Genomic DNA, 13,111 nt, shown 5'->3' with positions numbered 1-13,111 from the left:
CTATAGGATTTAAGTCACTGCTTTGTGATGGCCACTCCAATACTTTGACTTTGTTGTCCTTAAGCCATTTTGCCACAACTTTGGAAGTATGCTTGGGGTCATTGTCCGTTTGGAATACCCATTTGCGACCAAGCTTTAACTTCCTGACTGATGTCTTGAGATGTTGCTTCAATATATCCACACATGCCATCTATTTTGTGAAGTGCACCAGTCCCTCCTGCAGTAAAGCACCCCCACACCATGATGCTGCCAAACCCATGCTTCACGGTTGGGATGGTGTTCTTTGGCTTGCAAGCCTCCCCCTTTTTCCTCCAAAGATAACAATGGTCATTACGGCCAAACAGTTCTATTTTTGCTTCATCAGACCAGAGGACATTTCTCCAAAAAGTATGATCTTTGTCCCCATGTGCAGTTACAAACCGTAGTCTGGATTTTATTATAGCGGTTTTGGAGCAGTGGCTTTTTCCTTGCTGAGCGGCATTTCAGGTTATGTCGATATAGGACTCGTTTTACTGTGGATATAGATACTTTTGTACCTGTTTCCTCCAGCATCTTCACAAGGTCCTTTGCTGTTGTTCTGGAATTGATTTGCACTTTTCGCACAAAAGTAAGTTTATCTCTTGGCGACAGAACGCATCACCTTCCTGAGTTGTGTGACGGCTGCGTGGTCCCATGGTGTTTATACTTGCGTACTATTGTTTGAACAGATGAACGTGGTACCTTCAGGCATTTGGAAATTGCTCCCAAGGATGAACCAGACTTGTGGAGGTCTACAATTTGTTTTCTAAGGTCTTGGCTGATTTCTTTTGATTTTTCCATGATGTCAAGCAAAGAGGCACTGAGTTTGAAGGTAGGCCTTGACATACAGTGGGGCAAAAAAAAGTATTTAGTCAGCCACCAATTGTGCAAGTTCTCCCACTTAAAAAGATGAGGCCTGTAATTTTCATTATGTCATCATTTTCAAAACATTTGACCTCTGTCATTGCCAACAAAGGGTGTATAACAAAGTATTGAGAAACTTTTGTTATTGACCAAATACTTTTTCTCCACCATAATATGCAAATTAATTAATTAAAAATCCTACAATGTGATTTTCTGGATTTTTTTTCTTCTCATTTTGTCTGTCATAGTTGAAATGTAAAATTACAGGCCTCATCTTTTTAAGTGGGAGAGCTTGCACAATTGGTGGCTGACTAAATACTTTTTTGCCCCACTGTACATCCACAGGTACACCTCCAATTGACTCAGGCTAATTGACATTGTTTATCAGAAGCTTCTAAAGCCATGACCTAATTTTCTGGAATTTTCCAAGCTATTTGAAGGCACAGTCAACCAAGTGTATGTAAACTTCTGAGCCACTTGAATTGTGATACAGTGCATTATCTGTTATAATCTGTCTGTAAACAATTGTTGGAAAAATTACTTGTCATGCACGAAGTAGATGTCCTAACCTACTTGCCAAAACTACAGTTTGTTAACAAGGAATTTGTGGGGTGGTTGAAAACGAGTTTTAATGACTTAAACCTCCGACTTCAACTGTACCTACTCATTCAAGGATTTCTTTATTTTTACTATTTTCTACATTGTAGAATAATAGTGAAGACATGAACTATGAAACGACCAATAAAGTGTTAAAGAAGTATATTCGATTCTTCAAAATGTTTTATTTAGCCTTTATTTAAATAAACAAGTCAGTTAAGAACAAATTCTTATTTACAATGACGGCGTAGGAAACATTATTCAGGGGCAGAATGACAGATTTTTACCTTGTCAGCTCGGGGATTCGATCTAGCAACCTTTCGGTTAATGCTCTAACCGCTAGGCTACCTGCCGCCCCCTTTGTCGCCACCCTTTGCCTTGATGACGGCTTTGCACATTCTTGGCATTCTCTCAACCAGCTTCACGAGGTAGTCACCTGGAATGCATTTCAATTAACAGGTGTGCCTTGTTAAAAGTGAATTTGTGGAATTGATTTCCTTTTTAATACTTTTGAGCCAATCAGTTGTGTTGTGACAAGGTAGGGGTGGTATACAGAAGGTAGCTCTATTTGGTAAAAGACCAAGTCCATATATTATAGCAAAAACAGCTCAAATAAGCAAAGAGTGACAGTCCGTCATTGCTTTAAGACATGAAGGTCAGTCAACACAGAACATTTCCACATTTTAAACCTTTCTTCAAGTGCAGTCTCAAAAACCATCAAGCGCTATGATGAAACTGGCTCTCATGAGGACCACCACAGGAAAGGAAGACACGAAATACACGAGCACTGGACATTCGACCGGTGGAAATCTGCCCTTTGGTATGAGTCCAAATGTTTGGTTCCGATCTCCGTGTCTTTGTGAGACTCAAGAGTACGTGAACGGATGATCTCTGCATGTGTGGTTCCCACCGTGAAGCAAGGAGGGGGTGTGATGGTGCTTTGCTGGTGACACTGTCGTGAATGATTTAGAATTCACGGCACACTTAACCAGCATGTCTACCACAGCATTCTGCAGCGATACGCCATCCCATCTGGTTTGTGCTTAGTCCCACTATCAGTTGTTTTTCAACAGGACAATGACCCAACACACTTCTAGGCTGTGTAAAAGGCTATTTGACAAAGAAGAAGAATGATGGAGTGCTGCATCAGATGACCTGACCTACACAATCACCCGACCTCAACCCAATTGAGATGGTTTGGGATGAGTTGAACCGCAGAATGAATGAAAAGCAGTCAACAAGTGCTCAGCATATGAGGGAACTCCAAGACTGTTGAAAAAGCATTCCATGTTAAGCTGGTTGAGAGAATGCAAAGCTGTCATCAAGGCAAAGCGTGGCTATTTGAAGAATCTAAAATATATTTCGATTTCTTACTATTTTCTACATTGTAAAATAAAAACCCTTTGAAAGAGTGTGTCAAGACTTTTGCCTGGTGCTGTGTGTATGTGCGTCTGTCATATGTAGGCTATATACTTGGTTTCTACATAATGAGTTCCGTCCAGTCTTTATATAGTGTAATAATGTTTGTTACGGGTAGACCTCTACCACAGACCTTCTTGTATGCCCCATGTGGACTGTAAAGCAGAAATGGCTTTAATAGAAATGTACTGACAGTTTTGGCACAGTATTGCTGGTTTCTATGCATTTTATTGGGCCCATTTTACAGTCTCTTCTTGAGTGTTTTGGACTGCTTGGTAATTGAGTCTTATCTTCATCCTTTGAAATGTTTTTCTCAATACTATTCGTTTGTATGACTGGCACATCTTTCAGCCATTTGAACTGCTATGGCTATGTTGTAGCTCTAATGGGTTCGTGATGAGACAAGTGACTGTCCTTGTGTTTTGTCACTCCATCACTGTTTAATCATGCTGATGTTTATAATATACAGTATGTTGCTATAATTACTGTGGAAATCTGTGATTCAATGCTGGATCGGCACCTCAGTCTTCAGGGCTTTTTCTTTCTTGAACTGCGCATTTTTATATGTATAGCTTGCTGGAGAATCACATGTGGTTGCCCAATAGTTACAAGAGCAAGTAGCCTAACTCGATATAATGTCAAATTTAAGCAGGGATGCTAAGGGCCCTGAACACTGGAGGAACTTCTATTCATAGCTAGAATGATTTGATAACATCTGGGTCCGTGTCCACAGAGCGTCTCGGAGGAGGAGTGCTGATCTAGGATCTGTCCATGTATTCATTATGCACTAAAAAGCGTAAAGCAGCAGTGACACTCCTACTCTGAGTATCCGCTTTGTGGATACGGACCCTGAGAGATAGATGGATAGATGTACATCTATCTAAGTAAGCTTTAGTAGGAATGGATTTAATAACGCATGGCACCTAGGTGTGTATCAGCAACATTTTGTTGTTGATATAACTGGAAGGGTGGTAGCCTGCAGTCTTATCACAGTGTAAAGTATTTGCTCATCTGTAGAATAGACCATTCTGGGCACGTCTTATATTGTACAGTGTCTATTCCATACGTGAACGTTCTACCCTGTTGAAAAAGCTTCTGGTGCGGTCTAGTACGTGGAGGTTTTGCCTGCATGCTTCTTGCAATGGGATGAACTGTGTGTAATAGGATCTTACGGTAGAAGTTGCCTCAAACCACAGATCTAGGGTCAGATTCTCCTACCCCCCCCCCCCATCCTAATCACCCCCATTAGTTGTATGTAAAAAGATCTGACCCTGTATCACTGGGAAGGTGCAACGTATTCTACCCGCACCATGTGCGTGGTGCAGGCAGGAAGCTGGGTAGTTGTATCTGCTGTGTCGGCTGGTTAAACCGGGGGGTTCACTAAGAGCGTAGGGACTCTCTCCGCAGAATAAGACCGTGGCCACGCCCAACCAGGGCGTGTGGGACATGCGGGGGAAGCAGTTCTACGCCGGGATCGAGATCAAGGTTTGGGCTGTGGCCTGCTTCGCCCCACAGAAACAGTGCAGAGAGGACCTGCTCAAGTGAGTCATCTGCCCGTCAACATGGGAGACACACCTCCACCCTTTATCTTTTCCTATTCCCACAAATCTCCATAGCCCAGCTTAGTCTGTGGTGATCATTACTCATTTAGGGACAAATCCAAACTTTTAAGATATGTGGGCTTATCCAAAATATGATGTACATCTCCCATTGATGTATGCATACTACGCAAATATATCTTAAGTTTGGATTTTGACCACAGAATTTCAACTTATTATTCAACAGTTTGAATGCAGTATTCTGGCTCTAGACTAGATTCCCTGAAGGTTTGTTCATGGTTTTCTAGGAGCTTCACAGACCAGCTGAGGAAGATCTCGAAGGACGCGGGGATGCCTATCCAGGGACAGCCGTGTTTCTGTAAATACGCCCAGGGAGCGGACAGCGTGGAACCCATGTTCAAACACCTGAAGATGTCCTATGTGGGACTGCAGCTCATCGTGGTCATCCTGCCCGGCAAAACCCCTGTCTATGGTAAGAATCATACTACTTTAGTTGGGAAATCTATTCTTTATTTGGGGAAAACTATTATGTTGAAAGAAGGGCAAACTAACTTCAACTAGGTTGTCCGTCTCTTCCTACTGTCTTTAATAAAAAAGTGCATTTCCTCTTATGGATTTGTATAAAATATTTGATCAAATATAATTGGAAGGCTTGAAAATGGTGGTAGGGGAGCAAACCCCCCCTCAATTTCCACTAGTGACTTGAGGAACACTAGTTCACTATTCATGCTTAAAATGTTAAGAGAACCAATCTACTAGCTACTCTTGTATTTGAGAATATTAGAGCTCAATTACTTTTCTGTGTCCCTATGGTCCTGGTGCCACAGCGGAGGTGAAGCGGGTAGGAGACACTCTCCTGGGCATGGCCACTCAGTGTGTCCAGGTGAAGAACGTGGTGAAGACGTCCCCCCAAACCCTCTCCAACCTCTGCCTCAAGATCAACGCCAAACTGGGTGGCATCAACAACGTCCTTGTGCCCCATCAGAGGTGGCAACCACACACACGCATACTCATACATGCAATTTTAAAGAGTTACAATTCATATAAGGAAATCAGTTAATTGAAATAAATTCATTAGGCCCTAATCTATGTAATTTCACATGACTGGGCAGGGGTGCGGCCATGGGGAGCCAATCAGAAATGAGTTTTTCTCCACAAAAGGGCTTTATTACAGACAAATACTCCTCAGCACCCCCACCACCCCTCAGACGATCCTGCAGGTGAAGAAGCTGGCTATGGAGGTCCTGGGCTGGTGTGGGTTACAAGTGGTCTGCGGTTGTGAGACTGGTTGGACATGCTGCTAAATTCTCTAAAATGACGTTGGATGCAGCTTATGGTTGATAAATTAACATTAAATTATCTGGCAACAGCTCTGGTGGACATTCCTGCAGTCAACATGCCAATTGCACGCTTCCTCAACTTGAGACATCTTTTATTGTCCCCAGCACAAGGGGAACAGCACAAGGGGAATCAGCTTCTTCATATCCCACACTTGTCAGGCGGCTGGATTATCTTGGCAAAGGAGAAATGCTCACGAAAAGGGATATAAACAAATCTGTACACAAAATTTGCGAGAAATCAGCTTTTTGTGTGTATGGAAAATGTCTGATTTAAAAAAAAAAAAAATCTTTTAGCACATGAAACCAACACTTTACATGTTGCGTTTGTGTTTGTTCAATGTGGTATACTGAAGATTGTGTCTCGCTGCAAGTGATGTTGTTCTCACGATGGTCTTCCAAGCCTTCATGGCTTTGAAGAAATTGCCTAAAGGCAACACTGATGCAGTACAACTGTGAATAAAACAGCCCACTGCTTAATCATCAATGAAAGCGCAATACACCCACACAACATACAATTGCCTATCCACATTCTGTTATGTCCATAACATGTCAATCAATTCTCAAATGTATTGTGCTGAAGACCTATACCTCTGCTCTAAGAGCAAAGCAACACTCATATACACACACACACACACACATATGTTTATTTTATTGCCATATCTTTATAAAAAAAATAACATGTAAATAATGTAAACTTCTCCCTACCTCCAGACCCTCTGTGTTCCAGCAACCTGTCATCTTCCTGGGGGCGGACGTTACTCACCCTCCAGCCGGCGACGGCAAGAAGCCCTCCATCGCGGCGGTGGTGGGCAGCATGGACGGCCACCCCAGCCGCTACTGTGCCACGGTGCGCGTGCAGACGTCGCGTCAGGACCTGTCCCAGGAGCAGCTGTACAGCCAGGAGGTCATCCAGGACCTGACCAACATGGTGCGTGAGCTGCTCATCCAGTTCTACAAGTCCACACGCTTCAAGCCCACCCGCATCATCTACTACCGCGGCGGCGTGTCCGAGGGCCAAATGAAACAGGTGAGGAGGGGGTGACTGGGAGGGTTTGATGCGTGTCGTTTCGGTTCATTAGGGTTTGTGGGTTTTCAAGTTTTGACTCTGTTCTGAATTGACCGTTGAATGACATTGCTTTATGATTTCTCATTTTGAGTCGGTGGCTGCTTATCCCTTTAAAATGTGTGGCCCCTCGCACCCCAGCAAAACCATGGTGTCCTATCAGTGTTGGGCGTTGACGGTTCAATACTGACTCAAAGTATATCCAGACGGATCTCCCTCTCCAATTAACCCTGTCTCTACAACTTGAGATATAATGTAAAGGATAGAAGAGAACAAGTTTGGTCCCTAGTGATTTGTGCCACAGTGCCCTGGATATAGCATCTCACTGCGTTTACACAGGCAGCCCGATTTGGATCTTTTGCTCAATTATTGGTCTTTTGACCAATCGGATCAGATCTTTGGCCAATAATTGGGCAAAAGAACAGAATTAGGCTACCTGTGTAAACGCAGCCAACTTTGACTCAACCAGAGAATCACATCAATGCATTTTTCCATGCAATGTGAATCTCACTGTTTCTATGTCTGTGTGGGTGGCTGTGTGTGTAGGTGGCGTGGCCGGAGCTGATAGCAATCAGGAAGGCCTGTATCAGCTTGGAGGAGGACTACCGACCGGGAATCACCTACATCGTGGTTCAGAAACGCCACCACACCCGCCTCTTCTGCTCAGACAAGGCCGAGAGGGTGAGTGGAGACCCATGTAGAGCAGGGGTGTCAACTCAATTCCTGGAAGGTTGTATCTGTGGTTTTTGAGGGAACTTCCTAAGCAATTACCTTTTTCAAATGATCGATCAAGTACATGGTAGGGGCGAGGACACCCAGCCCTCCGGGAATTGAGTTTGACATCCCTGATGTAGAGGGTGCAGTTAACCGCAGGTCTAGGATCAGATTACCCACCTGTAAACCATTTGTGGATAAAACGACATCTGTACCAGGGCTTTGGCAGTGTTTCAATACTTTTTAAATGCATCTCTCAAAACTCCTATCTTTGGAGTAATATCTGAGCTGACATTTCACTAGATTAATGATTTAGACACAGCCGAAGTTACAGACTGGTTGCAGAGCGAGTTAGGCCCTCTTCAGCTTGCACCCCAGCATATCCAGTGTCTTTAATCACAACTATCCCCCCCTACAGGTTGGAAAGAGTGGCAACGTCCCAGCCGGAACCACGGTGGACAGCACAATCACCCACCCCTCCGAGTTTGACTTCTACCTGTGCAGCCATGCTGGGATCCAGGGCACCAGCCGGCCCTCCCACTACCACGTCCTGTGGGACGACAACTGCTTCACGGCCGACGAGCTCCAGCTGCTCACCTACCAGCTGTGCCACACCTACGTCCGCTGCACCCGCTCAGTCTCCATCCCCGCGCCAGCCTACTACGCCCGGCTGGTGGCTTTCCGCGCCCGCTACCACCTGGTGGACAAAGATCACGACAGGTACTGAGGAAAGTGGCAAGGCACAAGTTCTGAATACTGAGGGGTATCACAGATATACAGTGCCCTCTGTGCATCATTTTAGCCTGAACAGACACTAATGGGCTGTATTAGCTGCCCTATATGTTAGATTTATATCTGCAACATATTATGCATCTAGCTTTACTGAATATACCATTTTTGTTTGGCATGTTGATGCAAATACATTCTGGTAGATTTAGTTCAAAATGACCATAAGTTGTAATGGGGCAACCAAACAGTTGGGCTTTTGCTTCTGTTACTTTATCATGTATCTGACCCCTTTCTCTTGTCCTGTCCTGCAGTGCGGAGGGCAGCCACGTGTCGGGCCAGAGTAACGGTCGGGACCCCCTGGCCCTAGCCAAGGCAGTCCAGATCCACTATGATACCCAGCACACTATGTACTTCGCCTGAGCCACGCCAGCAATGGGTGCAGTTCTGTCCCTTCTCTCTCTCTCTCTCTCACCTCTGTCTCTCTCTTTTTTTGCCAGTCTCTCTATCTCTCTCTTGCGTCTTGATCTGCACCAAAGCGGTTCGAAGCCAGTGAAGTGTGCCAATGGAGTATTTTCCTTTTCGGGGAAAAAACGACATCCGGCGTTCCCGATTGAGCCGCCGCCTACCAGCAATCCGGCACTGAGAGAAAGCAAATACACGCATACACAAGTTGAGCCATTTTATTTTTTATTTTGAATGTCTTTTTTGTGTTTTTTTTTTTTTGTAACACTGAGCAATGGAGCGGACTGACGCCAATTGTCAGTGGCAGCTCTTCTAGCTAAGCAGGACTCTGTCTACTTTTTACCTCAAAGCCCCTTTGGGTGAAAACCTGTCATAAGGTCTTGGGTTGGTGGGGGTCATTGGGGGTATGCGTGGAAACATGGGTGGGGTGGACCTTTTTTTTGAGAATATATATTTTTTCCTTTTATGATCATGTTTTTCCTTTCTCCTTTTCTTCAGTCTTTTACAAGCGAGGTCACCTGGGTATCCATACCCATTACTCTTTCTTCTCCCATTTAGCGAAGAATAAGTGTGTTTGTGTATATACGTGTGCGTGTGTGTGTTTCATGGCAGGCCACTGAATTGTAAAGGGAAAATCAAGGAGATAACTGCTGTAAATGCCTCAGATTTGATGTTTTTATATTCACACATTACATATATATAAATATTTACATCTATAGAACAGATTGAACTATACAGGCTTCACAGAGGCCGGTGGGTATATGTGTAGCAGTAGCAACCGTGGTTTAGCCGGTGTGGCTGACTGGGCAATGGGACCTATTGAATGGTTGAGAGCTTCGTGAGGGTTTACGGCATTGGGCTAAGCCGTCTTAGTTGGTGCCCCATGTGAGGAAGGGGATCCATCCCTTAAACTTGTTTGTCTCAACGGTTATGACATTGTTGGGGTGGAGCATGTTTTTTAGCAAGGCGCTAGTCGTCTGAATTTTTCAGAGCAGGAAAACACATTCACTTAACTTTTGGGGTCTCCTTTGCTACCGGCCAATTCATTGCACTGACCGGGGACGCTAGGTAAAGCAACAGAGGGCACTCTTCTCTTACCTTTATGCATTTATACATACAAATCAAAAAGCAGAATTTGTAAGAGTTTAATATAAAACTGTTTTTGTGGCTAATCTTAACTATTGTTCAGACATAGTTGGTATATTTGATGTTGTTCTTATTGTTGTTGTTAATGTTCTTATCTACGATTATGATAATTATCAAACCGGCAGCAACCAGATGTGTAGTTAGGAGATCAGTGGCTGGGTTTAGAGTTAGACACTTTGTAGCATTCTGGCCTCCGGTGTGGGGGAGGCCCAAGGTGGGGGGGCCTCCGGCGTGGGGGAGGCCCAAGGTGTATCAGTTTATGTTCCCTTCTGCTCCTCAGTTATGTAGTAGTTTATGGTGGTAGGGAATGGTTTGGCTGTGTTCTCCAGTAGGGAACATCTGTGTTGATCTATCACCGTTACTCCTGACTGGTAAAACAGGAGACTACCATCAGTGCTCATCTGGTGAGTATTGTTGGCAGCAGGGGGTTTCGGTTCGAATGGATGAAAGGTGACAATCAGAGCTGGCATTAGGAAGAAACTGGGACAGACAGTGGTAAAAAAAAGAGGTATGCAATAGGCAATGAGTTACATTTTTAGAACTTCATAATGTGTTTCTATGATAGTTTGTGTGTATTTGAACAAGTATATCTATCCAAGTCTAAACTTCTGGTATTTTTTTATGAAATTATGTTTTGAACACCAGATATGAACATAAAGCATAAGCACTGCCCTTGGATCTAATGACACCTGACCAGTCACGACCGCGGTTAAAGATCCAATTTAACCACAGTCGTGGGTATGGTTGTGCATAACTCGCGGTGATGATGGGGCGTGGGTCGACGGCGGCGTGCACGCCTTGTCAGGGGGGGTCGGCTCAGCGAGAAACCCTTTTGTAATAAACCATACGTTAAGCAGCAGGTTTGCTATGAATGAGTTTTGAGCGCCTACCTGTCGAGGGCGTGGGCGCTTGCCTATGGGAGGGGAAGCATGGTGGCGGTCCAGGCGTTGCATGCAATAAGTTTGAGGGGCGGGGCTAAGCTGTTGTGGAGACGTGCACTAGTTTTCCCACGCGGCAAGGGTGCTGCATTGATTCAGCCTGGTGTGGTAGTCTGCAGAGTGTGTTCCTGTGGGTGTGGCCAGACTGGAGCATTGTCCAGGATGTGGGTGTGGTCTCCTAGCAGGGGATCCAAAGGCGGTGATGACTCCCCAGTTTTGAACATATTATCATTGCAAAGCAATATTAACCCAGAATCCAGTTTTCGAATGAGGAAAAAGCTATAATTCTTCTCGTCGACGTGGCTGTTGGTCTGCTCTCTGTCGCCGTTTGTGTTTTTGTAACTAGTTTTGTTGCCTGTATCAATCAGTGGGAATGTGCATTCAGTGGACTAGCTCTTTAGGCTCTGAGAATAAACATTTAAAAAAGATAACATTTAGACTTTGCTCGCCTGCATGCCAGAGTATTGTCTCTAAAAAAAATATCTTTAGAATTATATTTATTAAGAGACAGGAGGGGGAAAAAAATATGGTAAATGTTTATGAATTTAGTGAGACTGTTATAGACTAGCAATATCGTCCACTCTCCTCGAGACGTATTTGAAAGATTCCTAAACAAATGTCAGTAAAAAACGGAGGCACAGGCCACTAGAGGCTGAGCGTTCGAGCCTTTATGTCGTGGCCCGAAGACAAACGAGGTACTTTCTTCAAAAGTGGGCCCGGTAAAGACTTGAACTCTCGCCCCCGCACAGGCTTCAGTGTAGCGTCCATTTAGGCCTCCACTTCCTGGTTTGTGCCCCTGCCACGCCTCTTGGGGCTGTCCTGTCTCGTGGCGCCACCCTGCTGGCCACCCACACAAGCGCACTTCCTCTCTGTGGGGGGCCTCGGCCCAAGGTGTCCACGGCCACAGGAATACCTCCTTTTTAACCTTTTTAACGAACCATTCTTTCTGTGCCCCGTTTGAAAGAGAGCATGATTTTATTTTTTAATTCCTCTTTGATATAATGACTACAGGTTTGTTATTTGACATTGTGTAATTACATTTTTTTCTTTATTCTGGTGTGTAGCTCTGCTGTTTTCTGCTAGTGGTCTGAGCTGTGTGACTGTCCAATAGCAATAGAAAGGTACCCTGTCTGACCTGCTGGGGAGGGGGTGGGGCTTCCTCAGGCCCCTCCCACAAAGGCGCCTAATCACTCGCTGTATTCGCTATGTGACATGTTGAATTTTTTTAAACATTTTTTTTAGCCTGCAGGGAATATTTGTGTTATTGTGCAATGTAATAAATTGGTATTTTATGCCTATATCATACGCTGTTGTTTCCTCTCTTCATTCCTTTATTGCTTTTTACCCCAACACCACACATGACACAAAGGGCAAATGCTAGTCTTCTGCTCCATTTACAATGTATAATAAATGAGTTGTGTGATTACAGGGCTGCCACTGTAGAGAATTTAATGTACAGTATAATAGAACTAGTCCACAATCACAACTAGAGGTACTACATTAATCTGTCAGTAGATGGCATCATTCTCTCAATGAGCAGAACAAGTCACTTACCAGTTTACTGGCTGAGCAAAAACAGTCTGAGGAGATGGGACTCCTGAAAACCCCCTCCTCACTCAGTTTAGCTTAACAAAAGATAAGACACTGTCATTTTATGACAAAGCCACTATCATGTACCAAAGAGCAATTGTAAATCTAAGGGCAGCATTTGTTGACTTGGACAATGTAGTCAGCTGATACGACTATCTTGGAGATGATTACACAAAATCAGGGATGTCCATCTTGAACAATTACTACTATTGTGTGTGTTAGGGTGTGCAGTGCCTGTTCCGTCAAACATGTTCTGTGTGTGTGGAGCACCAACTAGACAAATCAATGAAAACCTGGCGACTTATATTTGGGTTTCGAACATTTATTTAGACTTTCATGTATTCTAATGATTCCGGTGGATTTCCGCCTTCATTTACGATGTGGTATTCATCATATGCAGTACCATGGGCCAATATGTCTCATTCACAATGGACAGCCTGTACATCCCCATCCTCCCTCCCCCTTTCCCCCTCTCTTGTATCACTGCCCCTCCTATTCCATTTCCTGTGTCCCGTGCTGTTGTCATGACCACCGTTGCCAAGGAGAGGTCACACTCGCACGAGAAAGGGAACTCGAACCGCAGATCTTGTTACCATACTATTGAATTAATCAGCACACCAAGGTTCAATGAGATGTGAGCGAGGAGATCAGAAACAAACCGCTGATAAGCTA

The 13,111-nt window shown here is 44.3% G+C and overlaps 1 protein-coding gene and 1 non-coding gene across 11 annotated transcripts in view; both read left to right on the top strand.

The window, feature by feature from the left end:
• Nucleotides 1-12,154, top strand: part of LOC109903691 (protein argonaute-4) — a 33,900-nt gene extending 21,746 nt beyond the window's left edge. For 5 of the 10 annotated variants that reach the window (XM_031789292.1, XM_020500561.2, XM_031789291.1 and 2 more), the window contains exons 11-17: nt 4,306-4,439; nt 4,745-4,929; nt 5,285-5,444; nt 6,509-6,824; nt 7,407-7,541; nt 7,993-8,294; nt 8,615-12,154. In XM_031789292.1, coding sequence (XP_031645152.1) covers nt 4,306-4,439; nt 4,745-4,929; nt 5,285-5,444; nt 6,509-6,824; nt 7,407-7,541; nt 7,993-8,294; nt 8,615-8,723 — 1,341 coding nt within the window. In that variant the 3' untranslated portion in view covers nt 8,724-12,154. Of the gene's footprint in view, nt 1-4,290; nt 4,440-4,744; nt 4,930-5,284; nt 5,445-6,508; nt 6,825-7,406; nt 7,542-7,992; nt 8,295-8,614 lie in introns of all 10 variants that reach the window. The other 5 variants (XM_020500557.2, XM_020500559.2, XM_020500562.2 and 2 more) reach the window with 2 other exon arrangements.
• Nucleotides 6,163-6,246, top strand: LOC116353511 (small nucleolar RNA SNORD35). The gene has a single exon (XR_004202945.1). It is a non-coding gene; the product is annotated as a small nucleolar RNA SNORD35 (small nucleolar RNA).
• Nucleotides 12,155-13,111: the final 957 nt, after the last annotated feature.

This window comes from Oncorhynchus kisutch, linkage group LG14 (genome assembly GCF_002021735.2).
Source record: "Oncorhynchus kisutch isolate 150728-3 linkage group LG14, Okis_V2, whole genome shotgun sequence".
Lineage (NCBI taxonomy): Eukaryota > Metazoa > Chordata > Actinopteri > Salmoniformes > Salmonidae > Oncorhynchus > Oncorhynchus kisutch.
This window is presented reverse-complemented; position numbering and strand designations above follow the sequence as displayed.